Source organism: Delphinapterus leucas, chromosome 4 (assembly GCF_059928025.1).
Source record: "Delphinapterus leucas isolate spDelLeu-1000000601 "Yukka" chromosome 4, BTC_Dleu_Yukka2, whole genome shotgun sequence".
Lineage (NCBI taxonomy): Eukaryota > Metazoa > Chordata > Mammalia > Artiodactyla > Monodontidae > Delphinapterus > Delphinapterus leucas.
In genome coordinates this window covers 87,386,081-87,408,990 of record NC_143132.1, presented here as the reverse complement: position 1 = coordinate 87,408,990, position 22,910 = coordinate 87,386,081, and the positions used below count along the sequence as shown (strand labels likewise).

Genomic DNA, 22,910 nt, shown 5'->3' with positions numbered 1-22,910 from the left:
CTAGGTAAATAAAAGCATAACAGCAATTTATACAAAACTATTTCCCTGTTACTCGGTACTGTCAATATATGTCCAAATCAATCACTTAAAGACCTCAATCATGCCTGTCTCTGTATCAGGTGTGTAATGTATATTATTAAACTTGAATAATCATTGTAAACCTACACAAGTCAAAGATAAACATGAAATCAAAAGCATCTGTAACGCTACACCAATTCTCCTTCCTATTTCCTGACTGGAAAGAAAGAACAGACCTGTGAGCCTCTAACAGACTGGACTTTCTCCTTTATTTTTAGAAATAATGTAGTTTTATTGAATACATTAGATATTTTACATCCTGAGATACGTCCTGAGGTGTTTAGGAATTCCCTAATTTCAAATAGCACTCAGTCTAACATCATTTCCCCACAACTGAGAGAATAAAGCCATGCTAAGAGATGATGCTTAGTGCTAGCTGGACTAGCCACTCTGGGTTTGCCTCTACCTATCAGCATCCCAGGGCATTAGGCCTTTGTGCCTCAGCTAAATTATGTTGACTTATAAGGTCACTTTGGAATTATCAAAATTGCAAATGATAAATTCATGGATGCCTAGCCTCTACTGTACTTAAATTGAAATATAACAATACAGTTAAGAGACAGGTACTGGGACTTTCCTGGTGGTGCAGTGATTAAGAATCAACCTGCCAATGCGGGGGACACGGGTTCGAACCCTGGTCCAGGAAGATCCCACATGCCGCGGAGCAACGAAGCCCATGTGCCACAACTACTGAGCCTGTGTTCTAGAGCCTGCGAGCCACAACTACTGAAGCCCATGCACCTAGAGCCCATGCTTCGCAACAAGAGAAGCCACCGCAATAGGAAGCCTGTGCACCGCAACGAAGAAGAGTAGCTAGCCCCTGCTTGCTGCAGCTAGAGAAAGCCTGCACGCAGCAATGAAGACCCAATGTAGCCAAAAATAAATAAATTTATTAAAAAAAGAATTCTATATTCAGCAAAACTCATTCCAGAGTGAAGGTGAAATACAGGCCTTTATATTAAAAAAAAAAAAGGTACTGAATAACTACAATATGCCAGTGCTATGGGGGAGGTCACAGAAATTTGAGATAAGGGTTATATTTGGATAGAGATAAAAATACATATACAAAACATAAGCTACTTTATAAATTAAGTATAAAGTAAGACTAAACAAAGTTGAAAGCAGATTACGCATTCTATTCATCAGTCTTTGCTCCAACTAAATTTTGGCCATTTAAAAAAATAAACCCATGTTAAAGGTTTGCTATTCTTAAGAATATTCAGAAGATTATGCTGCATGTTCTGAAGGTAAGGCTAAAGGTAGTTTCAAAAACAATATATTTAAGGCCTGTAAAAGTGACACTGCATTCATAATTCTCATACATTAAAGTCACGTTATTTACAGCTTCACCTATTACGGCTAAGGGACAAAAGGATCAAATTGCACATTAGGTTTGGAGACAGCGAGGAGGAAAATCCAGTACAGTTAATTTCTTCAATTGCTTATTTCATTTCACCAAGCCCTGCAATAACATGAGCTCACATTCTATGCAGCGAAGTATTTGGACCTTCCTTTTAACAATAAAGATTTAATCATTACTTACACAGAACAGACTGATGAATAGAAAGACAACAAAACTTTTCAAAGGATATACATTAAAATGTTAACAGCAGCTATTTCTGGATGGTGAAATTACATAAGGCTAATTTCTTTTTTTACCTGATTTTTCTAGTTTTTTGACAATGAACATGTATTATTTATATAAAAGCTTAACACACGTCATCTGATGTAACGATACATTTTAGTACTAACGGTACTTGTGCTCACCTGACAAAACGTTCCACATAGGGCATTGCAAAGAATCGTTTTCTATTGTATCTTTTATTTAGGTACCAAGGTATAGGCCACTGCTTGAACTTGTGCCTGCCAAGAAAACAAAAAAGTATCACCCAACAGAAAACATTTAATACATTTTCACTTTTTTACAGAGTTTTAGCCTTCTTTGAACTAAATATGTTTTCAATAAAAAGAGATGTAATTGGCTTTTAAAAGATTTAAAAATTTTTATAGCTTAAATATAAGACACTTATGAATCCACTGCAAAATTGCAGATGTTAATATTTTGCAATGTTTGCTTCAGATCACTCTTTTAAAAAAAAAATATATATATATATAAAAGTTTAAAGACACAGCTTAAGTTCTCTACTTTCACAATAGCTTCTAGCCATAAACTGGAGTGTATCATTACCAGATATATTTTGTACTTTTACTACATATATATGTGTGTACTAATTTTATATATGTACACATACATATGTATACACACACATATAATTTGAAACACTGATATTTACGTGTATATGTTTTGTTTTTAAAATGTAAGTAAATTGCACCAACTGATATAGATATCTATCTATATCTACCTCAACATAACAAAACCTAAAAAATCATAATGCTGAGTAGGAAAAAAGGAAATTGTGAATTCACTGTAACATTTATTTGAAAATATTTCAATTAAAAAAGTAACGGAAGGATTAATTTCAGGGCATATAACCAATCTTCTCTAAAAATCCAGAATTAATCTGTAATATCAGAAGCCTAAGTTCCAATCTCTTTGTAATTTTGGCATTTAGCATATAATCTGACAGGCAGTGCCACTGGAGCAATGAACACTGCTTTAAGCAGAATAGATAAAGGTACTGAATTCCCTCAGTTTATCAGGAATCCCCTCAGTTCGGCAGGATGATAGTCTACCACTATTTTTCAACAACCAAGGGAAAGACACATCCAAAAAGTATTCTCTGACATTACTGCCACATGATTTTTTGTCAGAAAAAAAAATTTAGATGTAATGTTTTGAAGAATCTCTGCATTTAAAAGGCTAATTTAAATATTTTAACATGCAACAGAAAATTAGGGAAAAGGCATTGGAATTGTAATGTTTCATTTAATAAGCTACATTGGAAAGATGATGTAACTGCTTTTTTTTTTTTTTCCTGGCCACACATGTGGGATCTTAGTTCCCAGACCAGGATTTGAACGGGAGCCCCCGCATTGGAAGCGCCACATCTTAACCACTGAACCATCAGGCAAGTCCTGATATAACTGCTTTGTTCCCTACTTTGTTTAACTCCAGGAAAGTTAAAAAGCAAAAATTTTTAAACCTTAATGAGAATAGCACTCTTACAGATTCTAAAATTGACACACATTCTCTCCCGCATCCTCACCCTTTCCTAACTGGCCTCAACTGGATTAATCCCAATAAAGTTTAGTACAAAATAAAATAGATCCAAAAAAAAAAAAAGAAAAGAAAAGAATTCAAAGTTCTTAGGCAGGTGTTTTGGCAATTACTCTCTTTTCTGTACTGGATTACACGGTTACAGACAACACAGCAACTCCCCTAAATTTGGCTCCAAGCAGCCCCATTACCGCAAACTCCATTAAAACAATCTACCAAATGCGTAAGTGCTGTTTTGTAGTGTAATTTCAAGAGTACAGGGAAGGTCTCCAACCACCCAAAATGCCTTCCTCATCTTGCTGACTGATGACAAAAATTTTACTGAACATGCTTCCTTTTGGTAGTTCAACCCAAATGCAAATAAACCCCTGGAAGAGAGAATATACTGGGTCTTCTCAATTACTTATACCTCAGTGTGAATGTTTACTATCACATCCTTTCCCAACGTCTGACAGGACTTTGGAACTGGACATAGGGGACAAGATGCCACAAAGGTGGAAAGATTTAATGAAAATAAACTGTTTATTTTTATTCAAAATTTGGACTAGGGCCTATCCTAATGGCAATGGGAGCAAACTGAGACCGGTTCATGCGGCCTTATTCCTGGAGAGCTTCTTTTTTTAATAGTTCCAGGTTCTTAATGGGCAAAGAGGATAGGTGTGTCCTAAAATTAGCTTCATGGAATTTATAACCCTCTAAAATTACATGTGCATATGTAACTTTTTCCTGGGGGAAGGATCTATAACTTTCATCAAATTCTTAAAAGGTCATTTGATTCACATAAGATTAAGAACCACTATTATAAAGAACCCATAAATAACTGAATCATGGGAATGGGATGCCTGGCTATCAGATACAGCTACCTTCATTTATATCCTGTAGCTCAAAAGGGGTTTGGGGGCCTCTTTGTATATTAGATACAGCTAATATATCTCATATTCTTAAAAGATGCTGGATGGGGAATGAGGCATGGGACTTCACTCTCATCTTAGAAGAGCCACTGTGTACCAGATGGTTCTTCCAAAGATGTCTCTTCTCCAAGCACCAGGTCTAGCTTTTTCTTGACCAGTCTGAAGAAGTCTGAGGGCATCTTCCCTTTCCTGGACAACTTTATCTAATGCATCCATGGAATCTACTACCTGAGAAGAGAATAGAAAGATATAATTTCAACAATCACCACATGACAGAATTCCAAAGAAAGAAAACACATAATGACTATGCTACAGAAAACCTATGATGAATCTTTTTGTCAAAGAACCATTCTGTCAAATGTTTCCTAAAAATCTTTCTGGCTGGGTATGCATATACATAGGTGTCTGTAATATCACTTTTTGTAATTTTTTTTAAGTTTAGTTTCATTTAAATGAAAATCTATTCAGCTCAAATTTCCGTATATTACTTTTGTTTGGAGTAGGATACACTTGCATAGATTCCTTTTGGAGACCCAATTTGACTCATCATTTTAAAACTCAATGAGCTATTAAGAAGTGATTAACAGCTGCTTTTTAAATATTAAAACCTATGTTTTGGCCTTAATTAATTAGTGTGTCCCTAACACTCAGATACAGATATTTTGACCTACTTGGCAGCTGTTGCTATTATAGGGAATGGAATACCAACCTATCCTGATACTAATCTCCAAAGATCCATCAAGACACAAGAAGATACCATTAGAACTTCTATTTTTTATCTCCTTCTTTTAACATTTCTATTATGTTTGACATTGTACATAATATATTGGCTGAGCAATATATATTTATTCAAAAATAAATATTCATACATTGGGGATTGTAATGACAGGTGAGCTAAATTTTTTCATAATTCTAAATCCTGAGAGCCATTTTTAGGTAGTGATATATGTGTATTATCTTAAGCATCATAACAGCTATGAAATACTGTATATACATACTTGTCCCTTATAAGAAACCTAAAAAGGGGAGGGGTATTAGATTATAAAGATAATTCCCCAGGTAGCTGTGGAACCTAAGAGAGATGTGAAAGCCACATATTTAGATAAACTACTTCATAACCTATATATGCAGCTCACACTCAGCACTTTTATGGCCTACTTAACTCAAAGCCACACTGAATCCTCACACTACATGAATTTCTACAAAATCCTTGAGAAATAAAAGATGGGTAAGAATGACAAATCCCATCTTGAAGACAGACAAACTTAGAAGAGTGAAGAGACCACACCGATCAGGGCCTAATACAAAGCTCTCTGACCCTTAGGAACTCAGTAAACCTGGCTGTTGACTGACTACATTAAAGAGTCTGCCCAAGGTCAGGGCTGAGGTTCCTAACTGAAATCTAATGTTAGCTCACAAAGATAAGAAAATAAATGGCTACCAAGTCCACAGAGTTAACATCCAATTATTCAGTTAACATCCAAACATTCAACATGCCAACAGATGAGAAAGAAAATCAAAAGTATCAATTAGATACACCCCATTCAAAAAAGCCAACTTCAAAGAGCTTTCTTTTCTAGTTTACAACTTTCCCAGAGCCAAAAGTGTCCTTACATAGTTCCGAAGCTTCAGCTTATATCTTAAATTGAGAATAATTCTTTTAAAACTTTTCTTGATAAATTTTCGTTAGTAGTATGTCACAAAGTGTCACAAAGCACTGAGAAAACTGTATTTGAGGTTAAAAAAAATTATAATCACTTTCAGTTTAAAACTTTTACTATTTTAGATTCTACTAATTCAGAAAGTATAGTACATATGATTTACTGGGCTGAAGTTCACCTCTGAAATATATTTTTTAAAGCAGGGAGAGGGGATAATCTATTATTGAAGTTTAAAAGTCTTATTAGAACAGCATCATTATAGCAAAAGCTTTTTCATCAAATAAACAATGTGCTACTTATAAACAGCCAATCCACCTAGAAGAGTCTCTAAAGCATAACTTTCCTTAAAAGAAGAGTTGCCAAATATACCTAAAAATAAAGTAACATTACTTTACAAATGTTTTGTAGCAATGAAAACATGTACCACCCAGATCTTAGTTTCTAAATATACCATTCTCCATTCAAAGGAATCAGGGTTCCTCTGTAAAACAGCTGATTCCAGGATTGGGGCAGGAAAAGTACAGGATGAATCCAGAATATCTTGCCGTTCCTCATCAAAGAATGATGAGGACATATAGGCCAGCTTGAAGGAAAACACACTGGCCAAATCTAGAATGATGATATTAAAGGATTTTAACTCATTGAATAAAATTGGAATGCATGACTCAAGAAAGAAAAGGGAAAGGAAAGGAAGACATGGAGAAAAGGAAAAGCCCTTTCTTACGGAAGAAAGCTAACAAATAATGTAGAATGAACAATGAAATTAGAAAATCACCATTTGGCAAACATCACAGTAATAATCACTGATTGAGGCAAAAATCATCATCAATAGATGCTAAAACCAGCGAGTCCAAGTTGGAGGGTTTAAAAGATATTTACAAGATCTCAATGTAAAGAAAAATTTAGTTCCTCTACAGTGGAGAAACCTGACACCAGGCTAACCAAATTACTAATGCTAACAAGTTCAGTAACAGAACAAATCAACATTGCATGCCTCTTCACATGATGCACTGTGAAGAATACAGCATCACTTCTATGATATTCCTGCCAATCATCATGATTATCATAAGAAACATCACAAACCCAAATTGGCCCATCCTCTTCAAAAGTGTCGATGTCATGAAACACAAAGACTGAGTAATCAGATTCAAGGAGACTCAAGAGACAACACTGAAAACACACCAGCCAGGGGTTTTTTTTGCTATAAAAGGACATGTTGGAATAACTAATGAAATTTCAGTAAGATTTGTAGATTATAGTATCAATGTTAATTTCCTGATTTTGAAAACTGTACAGTGGTTATATAAGGAAATATCCGTGGTTTTTTTGGCAATATACACTAAAGTAGTTATGGGTAAAGGGATATCACATATATAACTTACTCTCAAATAGCTGAGGAAAAATGTAGTTATGTGGAGAGGAGGCAAAGACAGATAAAACAAACGTGGTAAAATACATAGGGAATTTGGGTGAAGGATGCCTCTTTGTATTTTTCTTGTAATTTTTCTGCCAGCCTCATGTTTTATCAAAATAAAGTTTAAAAACCCCAAAATATGATTAACTCAATGTTTATAAAGGCAGAATAACCTTCTCCATAATTAGGGTAAATAATTGAGATTTTATCCAATACCTTCTTTGACTCTCTGCAGGAATATCAGGTCTTAATGGTGGTGAGCAGTGTGGGGAAAGAAACCTGAAGCAGCTGAGGTAAGGCAGCAAGACTGAAGCCATTACAAAAAGCTGCGTTCCAATCTCACTGACTACTTACTATGAAACAGAAAAAAATCAATAAAGAGCTGACCCTGAAAGCACTCTATGAAAAAAAGAAACAACCTGATAAATCTAACTAAATAAAACATAAAACCTCTACATGAAAGAAATATCTTAAACATGTACAGCCATGAAGAAAATAATGGCAGATCTTCTGCACTTACTGATACGGAAAAATCTCCAAAATACACTAGTAAGTAGAAGACGCAAGTTTCAGAAGAGTATATACTGTATAACCACATTTGTGTAAATAAAAATTATCAGGCACATTTCTACATGCAGAGAAAAATTCTGATGAAATTCTGATGGATAAATAAGAAACACACAGGATTGATTACCTCTAGGAATGGAAATAAAGAACCCAAGTGACTTCTTTTTAATGATGAAGAAAATCTAACCTAAATAATAGTTGACCTTTTTACAGTAATGTGAACATAATATTATTGAGCTACAGCAGGGGAATCAAGATGGCAGAGTAGGGGGAAGTAGAGCTCACCTCCCCCCCAAAAACACATCAAAAATACATCTACATGTGGAACAATTCTCACAGAAAACTAACTGGAAACTGGCAGAAGATCTCCTACACAACCAATGCTGCACGAAAGATCTCCATGTAACCAGGCAGAACAGAAAAAAAAGGGGCATCAGGTCAGGACCTGTGCCCCTGGGAAGGATCTGTAAGGAAGAGAAGGTTCACATGGGCAGACCCTCACTCTAGGGAGGGAGTGATCAACCCACAATCTGGGCACCTCCATCCCAGTCCTGGGGTCCTGCACGAGGAGACAAGCCCCCTTGCCTGGTGGGAAATCCGCTGAGACAGACAGAAGAGCTAGAGAAGCCTAGGCTCTACTTGGGAGGAGTGCACGCATGCTGGCTTGCTAACAATTAGGTCTGAGAGAGCCTTGTACTGGCAGCTGCTGCCTTGCTGTACTTCCCAATCTGAAAGGGCTAATGCCCCGACCTCACTCACTCCACACCGTAGCCTGGCATGAGATCAGGGCAAAGATGCAGTCTATTTAGGCAGAGACAGACCAGGGTGCCTGGGATGTGATCTGGGCAGAGCCACAGAGACTATTATCAGTGCACACATGGGAGCAGTGTCTAGTCAGGCAGACACTGTCAGTGGACGCATTGGGCACTGGCCACAAGAATGCGAAGCAGCTAAGCGCTGAATCTCAGGCAGACAGGCCAGGCTTGGTGTCCCAGAGAGAGCACCCTGGCTCTGCCCTCTCTGTGCAGCTGAGCACTAGATCTGGGGAAGACAGGTCCTGGAGAAGTCTGTCACAGAGGCAGCCCAGATCTCAGGTTGTAGCACAGCCACCTCAATTCCTGCAGACACAATGCCCCAACCTCCACCCTACTCCATGCCACAGCCTTGTACTAGATCTGGAACAAACACAACACAGAAAGTGATAGGACCCTGGGATGCTTCCAGACAGAAACACACAGGTGGTGCACAGGTTTGCTGTGACCACAGGAGCCTCACTTGCTTCAGCAATCACCTCCTTTGGGGCAGGGCAACAGAGACTAATTGAACCTGACCCTCAGGCTTCTACTCCAACAACTGGGGAGCAGACCCCACCCCTGACTGGGCAGTGACAGCTACAGAGCCAAGAGGAAGCCCTGCCTCACATCCAGCACAGACTCTAGACATCCGTCACACCCCCTATCAAGGAAATAACGATGAGTACTCTTAAGAAGGACATGACTGGCATCCAAAACCAGCCCTCACACCAAGAATACTGGACACAGTCTACACAGGGACACTCCCACATAAAAACACCCCTTTAAGACCACAGTAGATAACTGTTTTTCCTAAATTCACAGAGACAGAGAAAGTTTAGTAAACTGAAAAAACAGAGGAACTACTCCCAATTTAAAAAAACAAGAGAAATCCCCTGAAAGAACAAATAATAAAATAGACCTCACCAGTCTACAGACCCTGAGTTCAAAATGGAAATAGTAAAAGCAGGGACTTCCCTGGTGGCACAGTGGTTAAGAATCCACCTGCCAATGCAGGGGACACGGGTTCAATCCCTGGTCCAGGAAGATCCCACATGCCGTGGAGCAACTAAGCCCATTGCTCACACACAACTTGTGGCTCACCCACAACTCCTAAGCCTGCACTCTAGAGCCCATGAGCCACAACTACTGAGCCCATGTGCCACAACTACTGAAGTCTGTACACCTACAGCCCATGCTCCACAACAAGAGAAGCCACCGTAATAAGAAGCCCACGCACCATGATGAAGAGTAGCCCCTGCTTGCCACAACTAGAGAAAGCCCGTGAGCAGCAACAAAGACCCAACACAGCCAAAAATAAATAAATAAACACATAATTTTAAATAAATAAATAAAAGCAGATAAAAATAATAAAAATAAAGATCACTATAACAAGGAACCAGAAGCTTTATAAAGATGAACCAATCAAAATTAGACAATTCAATTGCCAGTATGAAAACCAATCTAGAAGCAATGAATAGCATACTAAATGACGCAGAAGGGACAAATAAGTAATCTGGAAGACAGAATAATGGAAACTACCCAATCAAAATAGCAGACGGAAAGACAAATGAAAAAAACGAAAGCACCACAACAAAGAGTAGCCCCCACTCGCTGCAACTAGAGAAAGTCCTCATGCAGCAACAAAGATCCAGCACAGCCAAAAAAATTTTTTTTAATTTAAAAATAAATAAATAAAAATAAATTTTAGGGCTTCCCTGGTGGTGCAGTGGTTGAGAGTCCGCCTGCCGATGCAGGGGACACGGGTTCGTGCCCCTGTCCGGGAGGATCCCACATGCCACGGAGCGGCTGGGCCCGTGAGCCATGGCCGCTGAGCCTGTGCATCTGGAGCCTGTGCTCTGCAATGGGAGAGGCCACAACAGTGAGAGGCCCGCGTACCACAAATAAATAAATGAATAAATAAAAGAATTCAGCAATACTAAACCTACCCTAAAAGAAATACTGAAGGGTCTTCTCTAAATAGAAAAGAAGAAAGACTCTATAGGAAAGGGAAAATCATGGTAGGAAAGGCAAATATATAAAAGGACTGAAAATCATTTAAATAAGCCAGTACATAGATTAAAAAACAATCAAAGAAATTTTGTAAAAGCAATGGTAACTACAATTAACAGCAAAAGGATAAGCATGAAGATGTAAAACAGGACACCAAAATCACAACATGTTGGGGAGGGAAGAATAAAAATGTAGATCTTTTAGAATGTGTTTGAACTTGTATGATTATCAGCTTAAAGCAACTAGATATAGTTATGGGTCAACATACCATACTTATGATATAGTAACCACATATCAAAAACCTACAACAGATTCACAAAAACAAAAAGAAAGGAACTCAAGAGAATTCCCTGGCAGTCCAGTGGTTAGGACTCTGTGCTTTCACTGCCGAGCACACAGGTTCAATCCTTGGCTGGGTAGCTAAGAATCCTGCAAGCCACGCAGCGTGGCAAACAAAAAAAAGGAACTCAAGCATACTACAAAAGAAAATAATCAAGCCACAAAAGGAAAAACAAAAAGAAGAAATTAACAAAGAAAAACTATAAAATAACCCCTGGAAAACAAAGATTAAAATGGAAAAAAGTGCATACTAATAAATAATTACTTTAAATGTCTATGGACTAAATGCTCCAATCAAAAGACACAGAGTGGCAGACTGGATTAAAAAACCAAGAACCTACAATATGCTGCCTGAGAGACTCACTTCACGGTGAAAGACATAGTCTGAAAATGAGGGGATCAAAAAAGATATTTCATGCAAATGGAAATGACAAGAAAGTGGGGTAGCAATACTCCTATCAGACAAAATAGACTTTAAAACAAAGGCCATAAAGAAAGACAAAGGACACTATATAATGATAAAAGGATCAATACAGAAGAGGATATTACACTCGTCAAAATATATGCACCCAATATAGGAGCACCTAAATATATAAAATGAATACTAACAGATGTAAAGGGAGAAATGGACAATAATACAATAATTGCAGGAGATTTTAACACCCCACTGACATCAATAGACAGATCATCCAGATAGAAAATCAATAAGGTAACAGAAGTCCTAAATGACACAACAGACCAGTTGGACTTAACTGACATATGGGACACTACATTAAAAAAAAAACAGAATACACATGCATTCAAGCATGCATGGAACATTCTCTAGGACAGACCACATACTAGGTCACAAAACAAGCCTCAACAAATTTAAGCAGATAGAAATTATCTCAAGCATCTTTTCTGACCATAATGGTATGAAACTAGAAATGCACCACAGTGAGAAAAATGGGAAAAGAACAAACACATGGAAACTAAAGAACATGCTACAAAAAAACCAATGGGTCAATAATGAAATCAAAGAACGAATCAGAAAATACCTCAAGACAAAAGACAATAACCACCACTGGGATGCCACAAAAGCAGTTCTAAGAGGAAAGTTCATAGCAATACAAGCTTTCCTCATGAAACAAGAAAAATCTCAAATAAACAACCTAAACTACCACCTAAAAGAATTAGAAAAAGAAGAACAAACAAAACCCAAAGTCTGCAGAAGGAAGGAAATAATAAAGATCAGAGAGGAAATAAATAAAATAGAGATCCAATAGAAAAGATCGATAAAACTAAGAGCTGGTTTTTTGAAAACATAAACAAAATTAACAAACCTTTAGCCAAGCTTACCCAGAAAAAAGGACCCAAATAAACAAAATAAGAAATGAAAGAGGAGAAATAACAACCAATATCACAGAAATACAAAAAGTCATAAGAGAATATTATGAATAGTTATATGTCAACAAATTGAAAAACCTAGAAGAAATGGAAAAGTTTCTAGAAACATACAGCCTACCAAAAGTGAGTTAAGAAGAAATAGATTATTTGAACAGATCGATCACTAGAAGTGAAGTAGAATATGTAATTTAAAAACTCCCTGCAGGGCTTCCCTGGTGGCGCAGTGGTTGAGAGTCCGCCTGCCGATGCAGGGGACACGGGTTCGTGCCCCGGTCCGGGAAGATCCCACATGCCGTGGAGCGGCTGGGCCCGTGAGCCATGGCCACTGAGCCTGCGCGTCCGGAGCCTGTGCTCCGCAGCGGGACAGGCCACACAGTGAGAGGCCCGCGTACCGCAAAAAAAAAAAAAAAAAAAAAAAAAAAAAACTCCCTGCAAACAAGAGTCCAGGACCAACTGCTTCACTGGGGAATTCTATCAAACATACAAAGAACTTACATATTTATACCAAACCTTCTCAAACTATTCCAAAAGACGGAAGAGGTGGGAACACTCCCAAAGATATTCTATGAAGCCACCAGTAGCCTGATTGATACCAACACCAGACAAAGACACTACAAAAAAATAGAAAATTACAGGTCAACACCTTTGATGATACAGACACACAAAATTTCAATAAAATATCAGCAAACTAAATCCAGCAATACTTAAAAAGGATCATACACCATGATCATGTTGGATTCACTCCAGGGTCACAAGGATGGTTCAACATAGGCAAATCAATCAATGTGATACACCACATTAACAAAAGGAAAGATAAAAAGCACATGAGCAACCATCTCAATAGATGCACAAAAAGCATTTGACAAAATTCAACATCCATTCATGTTAAAAGCTCTCACCAAAGTGGGCAGAGAGGGAACATATCTCAACATAATAAAAGCCCTTTACGACAAACCCACAGCCAGCATAATACTCAATGGTGAAAAGCTGAAAGCCTTCCTGCTAAATTCAGGAATAAAGATGCCCACTCTCACCACTTCTTTTCAACGTAGTACGTAGTATTGGACGTCCCAGTCTCAGCAATCAGAAAAGAAAAAGAAATAAAAGGTATCCAAATTGGAAGGGAAGAAGTAACACTGTCACTATTTGCATATGACATGATACTCTATATAGAGAACTCTGAAGTCTCCATACAAGAACTAATAAATGAATTCAGCAAGGTAACAGGATATAAAATTAATATACAGAAATCTGTTGCATTTTTTTACACTAAAAATGAAATATCACAAAGTTAAGAAAAATTTTTTTAATTGTGTCAAAAAAACAAAGCCTAGGAATAAACTTAATCAAGGTGAAAGACCTATACACTGAAAACTATAAAACACTGATAAAGGAAACTGAAGATGATTCAAAGAAATGAAAAGATACCTTATGCCCTTGGACTGGAAGACATAATACTGTTAAAATAGCCATACTACCCAAAGGAATCTACAGATTTAACACAACCCCTATCAAAATACTCATGACAGTTTTCACAGAACTAGAACAAATAATCCTAAAATTTATATGGAACCACAAAAGGCCCAGAATTGCCAAAGCAATCCTGAGAAAAAAGGAACAAAGCTGAAGGTACAACCCTTCCAAACTTCAGACTATACTACAAAACTACAGTAATCCAAACACAGTGGCATTGGCACAAAAACAGACATATAAATCAATGGAACAGAATAGAGAGTCCAAAAATAAACCCATGCACCTACAGTCAATTAATCTACAACTTCAGACTATACTACAAAACTACAGTTATCAAAACACTATGGTACTGGCACAAAGAGACAGATCCATGGAACAGAATAGAGAGCCCAGAAATAAACCCACGCACCTATGGTCAATTAATCTTAGACAAAGGAGGCAAGACTATACAATGGAGAAAAGAATCTCCTCAGCAAGTGGTGTTGGGAAAGCTGGACAGCCACATGTAAATCAATAAATTAGAACACTCCCTTATGCCATATGAAAAAATAAACTCAAAATGGTTTAAAGGCCTAAATATAAGACATGACACCATAAAACTCCTAGAAGAGAACATAGACAAAATGTTCTTAGACATAAATCATAGCAATATTTTCTTAGATCAGTCTCCCAAAGCAAAGGAAATAAAAGCAAAACTAAACAAATGGGACATAATCAAAATATAAAAGCTTTTGCACAGCAAAGGAAACCATCAACAAAATGAAAAGACAACATATGGAACAGGAGAAAATATTTGTAAATGATGCGACTGACAAGAGGTTAATATCCAAAATACACAAACAGCTCATACAACTCAATATTGAAAAAACAAACAACCTAATCAAAAAATGGGCAGAAGACCTAAATAGACATTTCCCCAAAGACATACAGATGGCCAACAGCCACACGAAAAGATGCTCAACATCTCTAATTATTGAAGAAATGCAAATCAAAACCAAATGAGATATCACCTCACACTGGTCAGAATGGCTATCATCAAAATGTCTACAAATAATAAATACTGGAGAAGGTGTGGAGAAAAGGGAACCCTTCTGCACTTTTGGTGGGAATGTAAATTGGTGCAGCCACTACAGAAAATTTTCCTTTAAAAACTAAAAATAGTGCTACCATATGATCCAGCAATCCCACTCCTTGGTATATTTCTGGAAAAAAGAAAAACTCGAATTTGGAGAGATACATGCATCCCAATGTTCACAGCAGCACTATTTACAACAGCCAAGACATGGAAACAACTGAAGGGCCCATGAACAGACAATTGGCTTAGGAAGATGTGGTGTATATATACACACACACAGGTATATACATACATACATACATACACACACACACACACACACACACCCCCACTGGAATATTACTCAGACACAATAAGGAATGAAATACTGCCATTTGCAGCAACATGGATGAACCTAGAGAATATTATACTTAGTGAAGTCAGACAGAGAAAGATCAATATCATATGATATCGTTTATATGCTGAATCTAAAAAAAAAGAGATACAAATGAATCTATATACAAAACAGAAACAGACTCACAGACATAGAAAAAAAACATATGGTTACCAAAGAGGAGAGGGAGTGGGGGAAGGATAAATTAGGAATATGGAATTAACAGACAGAAACTACTATACATAAAATAGATAAGCAACAAGGATTTACTGCACAGCACAGGGAATTATGTTCAATATCTTGTAATACCTATATTGGAAAACAATCTGGAAAAAAATACATATATATAAAACTGAATCACTATGCTGTACACCTGAAACTAACACAATTTTATAAATTAACTATGCTTTAATTAAAAAACTGTACACTTAAAAAGGTTAAGATGATAAATTTTGTTATGGGTGTTTTACATCAATTAAAAAAAAAGCATTAAACAAATCTGACCTAGTTGGTACAGAAGTAGCTAAACCAGAACTAGAAATGTAAAATAGTGCAGGTACTTTAGAAAACGGTTGGGCTGTTTCCTAAAATTTCAAACACAGATTTACCAAACAACACAGCAGTTTTACTCCTAGGTATCTACCCAAGATAAATAAAAACATATGTCCACACATAGGCTGAGGGCTGTAGGTAGGAATGGGAGTGACTGTAGATGGGCATGAGATTTCTTTTTGGAGTGATGGAAATGTTCTAAATTAGATAGTAGTGATAGTTGCATAGCTCTGTAATTTTCTAAAAATCAAGCAGAAATAGAAAGAAAGAAATCTACTTGCCAAGAATTATAGGAACCATACACTCACACCTTTTAGCTTTTATCCCACACTCAGCAGTCTCCAGCCTCCCACAAATCTCACCTTTTCTAACCGCTCCGGACTTGGCATTGGCAATCTCTGCCGCTTAGCCTCCTGTTCTAGAGTTAGGAGCATGTTTCTTTCTTTCAGGAGAACATACCTATATCAAAAAACAGAGCTTGTAATGCTATTCTGTGCTTATATTAATAAAACTGTGATTTTTTGACATCAAAATTAATGATCTGTACTCAAAAGTCCTTTAGAATAATCCTTTATATAGAGCTATATCTATTCTTACTCGTTTGTTCAACAAATTTTCCATGTGCCACATACTGCATTAAGTGTCAGAAGAGTTACAAAAAAGTATAAAACGTAGTCCCTACATTCCAAGTGGAGAGAGAGGATGGAAGATAAATAACACTTATTCAGTTCCTGTTATACACCAGGCAATGTGCTAAATAAGCACATATATACATTTATTTCACTGAATTCTCACAACAATTCTGAAGCTGGAACTATTTACACATTCTAAATGAAGAAACTAAAGCTAAGAGAAGTAAGGTTTCGGGGGGCACATGCCTAATTCAAGATTCAAATCCTGAACTCCCTGGGTGGAAAACCCTCCCTCCACAACTGAAATGTGGTGTGGTATACTCAGTGGTATAGACAACAACTACCAGGAGAATTAAGTGGGAGAGATGAGACATTCCTTCTGGCTAAGATGATCAACGAAAGCTTCATAGAGATGGGGTATGTTAGGCTGGAAAGGAAACCAAAGCAAACACAATCAAATCACTGAAATCAAAACACTGAGGTGGTAAAGCTCAAGTGTGACTTTTGTGAATAAATAAGTTTGATTGAGAATCAGAGCTGGAAGAAAGGAAAGGAAATAAATGTGGAGGGCAAAGAAAATGAAACAAAGGAATTGGGGTACTTTTGGGTATGGAAGAAGAGAATTTGGGGGGAAGGAGTGGCAGAAGATAAACTATTTGGCTTTAGCCAGGATGAATATTGAAACTGCCTTAACTATCCCTTTACAAATAACCAACAGTAAACATGCTTTAAAACAACGTATTTTTTACCATGAATCTGTGCTGTTTTAAACATAACACTTCTGACACCAAATGAGGGGTTTTTCTCTCCTGACAGTAACATGTTGTCTTTTCCATCTCCCTGACACTAACTACCTGAAGTCAGAGCCAGATTCCACAGATTTAAGTGTTCAGTCCCACAAGAAAGACTGCCCCCCACTTCAGATGCCAACAGCAATTTCCAGGCCTCCCACATATCTGACTGACCAGCTACAAACTGGGGGTTCCAACAACCTTGTCCATGGGTTTGATAATTTGATAGAATAGCTCACAGAATTCAAGAAAGCACTTTACTCTCTTACTGGTTTATTATAAAGGATACAACTCAGAAACAGCCAGATGGAAGAGATGCACAGGACAAGATATGGGGAAGGGGTGCAAAGCTTCCATGCCTTCTCAAGGCACACCACCCTCCCAGAACTTCCATGTACTTACCAACCTGGAAGCTCTCCAAACCTAGTTGTTTAGGGTTTATTATGGAGGTGTCATTATGCAGGCATGATTGATTAAATCACTGGCCACTGGTGACTGAACTCGATCTCTAGTCCCTCTCCCTCCCCAAAAGTGGGGGTGGTGGTGAGGCTGAATGCTCTATCTGCTAATCACACCTTGGCCTTTCTGGCAATCAGCCTCTATCCTGAAGCTACACAACAATACCCCCCAGCCCCCACCCCCAAGAGCTGCCTGATTAGAAGACACTCATATCACTCAGGCAATTCCAAGGGATTTAGAAGCTGTGTGTTAAGCGATCAGAGACAAAGACAAAATATATATTTCTTATTGTATCACATAAATAAGCCTGTAATATTAGTGGTTTTATAAGCATTTTACAGTTCTTTAATCTGCCATGAAAGATAACCTTTTAAATCAAGGGATAAAACTTTAAATGCCTACTACAGTGCCTGGACAAATAGTAATTATGAGTGAAGGGAGCATGGTGAAAGAACAACAAGATGGGTAAGAAGTGGTATGCACTGCTCCATTTAGACCAGCCAACTGTCACCATGTAAAAATGCAGGTTCAGTGTTGCAACATCACAGGTCTGATTATTCAAGAGGAGCCAGAAATCCTTATTTTTGTGTGAAACTTCCCAATTTTTAAAACACAGCACAGCCCAAACAAACATATCTCTGGGCTAAATATAGTCGATTAATGTAGGGGGATAGGTGGGTCAAAAGGTACAAATTCCCAGTTATAAAAGGAAAAAGTCATGGGGATGTTATATACGGCAATGGTGACTATAGTCAATAATACTGTACTGCGTATTTGAAAGTACCTCAGAGAATGGATCTTGAAAATTCTCACCACAAGGAAAAAAAACTTTTTGTAACTATATATGGTGACAGATATTAACTGGACTTATTGTGATCATTTTACAATATATACAAATATTGAACCATTACACTGCACATCTGAAACTAACACAATGTTATGTCAATTATACTTCAATTTATATATGTATATATACAATGCAAATCTGTCTTAAATCCTCTCAATTCTTTCTAATTTATCAGGAGAATCTGCCAGAAAAACCTACCCAAATTTCCAATTAAGTGCACCCTCCAATACTCTTCCTCAAAGCAAAAAAGCTAAAGCGTCCAGACCATGCAAAAGGTAATAAAAAGGAAGAAGACCTAAATGTGACCAACTCATCCCCATTTTGCTTTATTAGTTTCTTGAAATTCTTAGTATAAAAGTGGTAGTATGACTGGTAGCAGTTACAGTAAAATTTCTAAACTCCCAACTATTTAAGAACTCTGATACATCTGTCATAATGTAATTTAACCTCTGTAGTACTTATAAAAATTTTAATGATCTTATATAACACAAAACAGTACTATAAATCACTTTACTTAATTTCTTACATCAGATAAAGTTTATACCTCATTATTATACTATAACTGCTTCAAACACTTAGATGTTAATGTACTCAGTATACTTACCAAAGTTTATGTAAATCTTCATTACTTTTGTTCCTTAATTGCTGACAGGTCCATGAAGCTCCTATTAAAATGATAAATTCATAACATGAAATAATTTTCTAGCTACATGCCCTTTGGCAAATTACTTAACCTCTCTAAACCTGTTTCCTTATCTATAAAATGTGTTAATAGCTTTATTATATTATAGTACAATATATAATTAGGATTTGTGATTAAATTAGATAACACATATGAAAATATTAGTAATGTGACTAGCAATAGCATTCAAAAACTGTTATTATTAGTATAGAACGTACCTTCACAGTCTAATGTCAAAATACTTAGTATCATTATAAATTAATATTCAACTATCTCTAAAAAAATGAAATGTAAAACAAACCCCAAACCGCACTTTAGTTAATTTCATCCTACTCCTCTTCTAAACCTTTTGCCAACCTTCCAAGGAACAGTTAACTCTACTATTATACTGTCCTTCTAATCTTCTCTAATAGACATTCCCAAAGGAAATCAAAAAAGGAAACACTTAAGTAATTCCCAAACTGGATAAATAATCCCAAAATGACAGAGGGTTCAATAAAATTATTTAATATAGGTCAACCCAAATATCTCACCAGATTTCACTTTTTCTTCCCCCCAATTCTTTGGGTCATCAAAAAATTCTTCCAGTCCTCTCCTAGACAATGTGGTATGAAGTAATCTACACTGATGAAAAGATGTGACATTTGGTGTATTCTTAGTCAACAGACAAAGAGAAAACCTGCAACTGAACATATATAAACAAGTGATTCAAGTTTCACAACATTTGGATTTTATAAGCAATAAACGGAATCATTTCCTCATCTACAATGTCAAAAAACCAACTTGGGGTTTCTGCCCAAGAAATGATAAACTCATAAAATGCTTTAGAAATTATTTTTAACATGCCATTATATATGTTGCTATCCTGTAACTTCAGAGCCAATATATTGACATAATTATATATTTTAAAGGTATTTTTTAAAATTTATTTATTTAATTTATTTATTTTTGGCTGCATTGGGTCTCTGTTGCTGTGCACGGGTTTTCTCTAGTTGGCGGTGAGCAGGGGCCACTCTTCGTTGCAGCGCACGGGCTTCCCATTGAGGTGGCCTCTCCCGTTGCACAGCACGGGCTCCAGGCACCCAGACCTCAGGAGTTGTGGCTCGCGGGCTCCAGAGCGCAGGCCCAGCAGTTGTGGCGCACGAGCTTAGTTGCTCCACGGCATGTGGGAGCTTCCCGGACCAGGGTTCAAACCCGTGTCCCCTGCCTTGGCAGGCGGATTCCCAACCACTGCGCCACCAGGGAAGCCCGACATAATTATATTTTAAGGTAACATTTTTAAGTCCTTCATATGTGGCTAGTGGGCATATAAGCAGATAAAAACATTCTGAACTTTAATTTTGCAACACATCAGAGACCCCAATGCTTCCTCCTTTAACCCAGTAATTCCACTGAATTTAGAAATTTCAACTAAAGAAATTATCAGAGGGACTCCCCTGGTGGCACAGTGGTTAAGACTCCAAGCTCCCAATGCAGGGGGTCTGGGTCTGGGAACTAGATCCCACATGCATGCTGCAACTAAGAGTTCACATGCCACAACCAAGGAGCCCACACATGTTACAACTAAGGAGCCCTCGAGCCACAATTAAGGAGCCTGCCTGCCACAACTAAGACTTGATGCAACCAAATAAATAAAAAATAAATAAATTTTTTTAAAAAAAGACAAATTATCATAGATGGGAATTGATAAATCAAAGTGTCTATTGTGGTGATCATTTTGTAATGTATAAAAATATAGAATCACTATGTTGTACACCTGAAACTAACAGAATATTTTAAGTCAATTATACTTTTAAAAAGTCCATTAAAGCGTTATATATGATATCAAAAAGCTGATAATAATGTAAATGTGCAACTGGGGAATGGTTAAAAACATTATTGTGCATCTGTATGATAATCTATTATGCAGTAATCTAAAAGTCATGTTTATAAAGAATATTTAATGACCTGGAGAAATAAAATACAATAATGAAGTGTATAACAAATGTTGTATTCCTACCTAGAAAAATTTAACGTGAATCTAATCATGAGGAAACAATCAGACAAATCCAAATGAAGGAATATTCTAAAAATGCTGACCTTATTAAAAATGTCAATATCATGAAAGAGAAAAAACGAACCATTCTGGATTAAAGAAGACTAATGATACACGACAATTAACAGGATAAATGTTCATTGACTGGACTCTGAATTAAAAATTAAGAAAGAAAAAAAAATTCCCCAGTGTGATCATTGCAGTATTGTGGTTAAGACAGCGTTCTTGGGACTTCCCTGGTGGCGCAGTCGTTAAGAATCCGCCTGCCAATGCAGGGGACACGGGTTCGAGCCCTGGTCAGGGAAGATCCCACATGCCACGGAGCAACTAAGCCCGTGTGCCACAACTACTGAGCCTGTGCTCTAGAGCCTGCGAGCCACAACTACTGAGTCCGCATGCTACAACTACTGAAGCCCACGCACCTAGAGCCCGTGCCCCGCAACAAGAGAAACCACTGCAATGAGAAGCCTGCGCACCACAACAAGTAGTAGCCCCTGCTCGCCGCAACTAGAGAAAGCCCGTGCACAGCAATGAAGACCCAACACAGCCAAAAATAAATAAATTAATTAATTAAAAAAAAAAAGACAATGTTCTTGTTCTTAGGAGATATATGCTGAAGTGTCATGATGTCTGCAATTCTGACATGCCTCAAATAGTTCAGAAAAATAAAGGCATGGATATAAAAAGTATAGAAAAGGTGACAAAATGCTGAGGATTGGTTAACATAGGTGCAGAGTATACGGTTATTCTTTGTACTACTCTTACAACTTTCCTTTTGGTTTGAAATTTTTTAAAATAAAAAGTTGGAGAAACAAGGGTAGAACACAAAAATGCATATACGTAAATATTATCCTGATTTTATTTTAAAATCTCATGTATGTCTATATATTCAAAGTTAAAAAGAATAGAAGAAAATCTGTTTATCTCTGAATGGTAAAACCATAGTTGATGTTTATTTTCTTCTTCAAAGCACTTTACCCTATTTTCCAAAGTGTCTGTAAATGAACAGATATTTATTCAACAGTAATGATAAAAATCCAGAATTTTTTTTTTAAGGAAAAACGATGATGAGATGGAAGAGACGATTAATTCAAGTTTGCTACTTTTCCAGTTACAACCCCTGAACCTCTGCAAAAAACAAACCAAAAAAATTGCTTATCTCTGAGGTTAATTTAAGTTCACTATATCTGAGAGATGCCCAATAAATGTGCTGGATTCAAGAGCACATACATTACTTCCTTTAAAAAAAAAAATGACTACCTTCATTTGGCTACCTTCATTTATGCACTCAACATTTACTGAACAATCTCTTTTTGACAGACTCTGGGCGTACACCCTCCCACCCCTTTTTAAATCCATCCAAATCTGACACAGCCTTCAGTTCCACAGCCAAAAGCTCTTCAGTGAAGTTTTTTCCAACTCACCCAGCCGAACAGGATGCTTCCGCACCTCTAGGTTTAGTTCAACAAATACTGGTTTTCTACAGACCCCACGACTGCCTGGTCCACAGTAGGTGGCAACAAAATGTTTGAGGAAGATACGGAAATGTCGCAGGTGGGGGACTTCTCCAAGGTTACTCGCTCCTCACGGAGGTGGGTTCGGGCCCAGCCATCCCAGAGGCCTTTCCATCCCTAAGTGTTTCTCAGTATCTCG

At 37.2% G+C, this 22,910-nt stretch overlaps 1 protein-coding gene across 5 annotated transcripts in view; it reads right to left on the bottom strand.

Annotated features, from left to right (window-relative positions):
- The window catches only part of MRPL47 (mitochondrial ribosomal protein L47), a 32,914-nt gene that overhangs the window by 9,808 nt on the left and 196 nt on the right, over positions 1 to 22,910 (bottom strand). For 2 of the 5 annotated variants that reach the window (XM_022571633.2, XM_089910813.1), the window contains exons 2-6: positions 19,756 to 19,907; positions 19,145 to 19,205; positions 16,174 to 16,270; positions 4,265 to 4,395; positions 1,846 to 1,941 (exon numbers count right to left, since the gene is read on the bottom strand). In XM_022571633.2, the coding sequence (XP_022427341.1) occupies positions 1,846 to 1,941; positions 4,265 to 4,395; positions 16,174 to 16,270; positions 19,145 to 19,205; positions 19,756 to 19,907 (537 nt within the window). Of the gene's footprint in view, positions 1 to 1,845; positions 1,942 to 3,665; positions 4,396 to 16,173; positions 16,271 to 19,144; positions 19,206 to 19,755; positions 19,908 to 22,910 lie in introns of those variants that run through there. The other 3 variants (XM_089910814.1, XM_089910815.1, XM_089910816.1) reach the window with 3 other exon arrangements.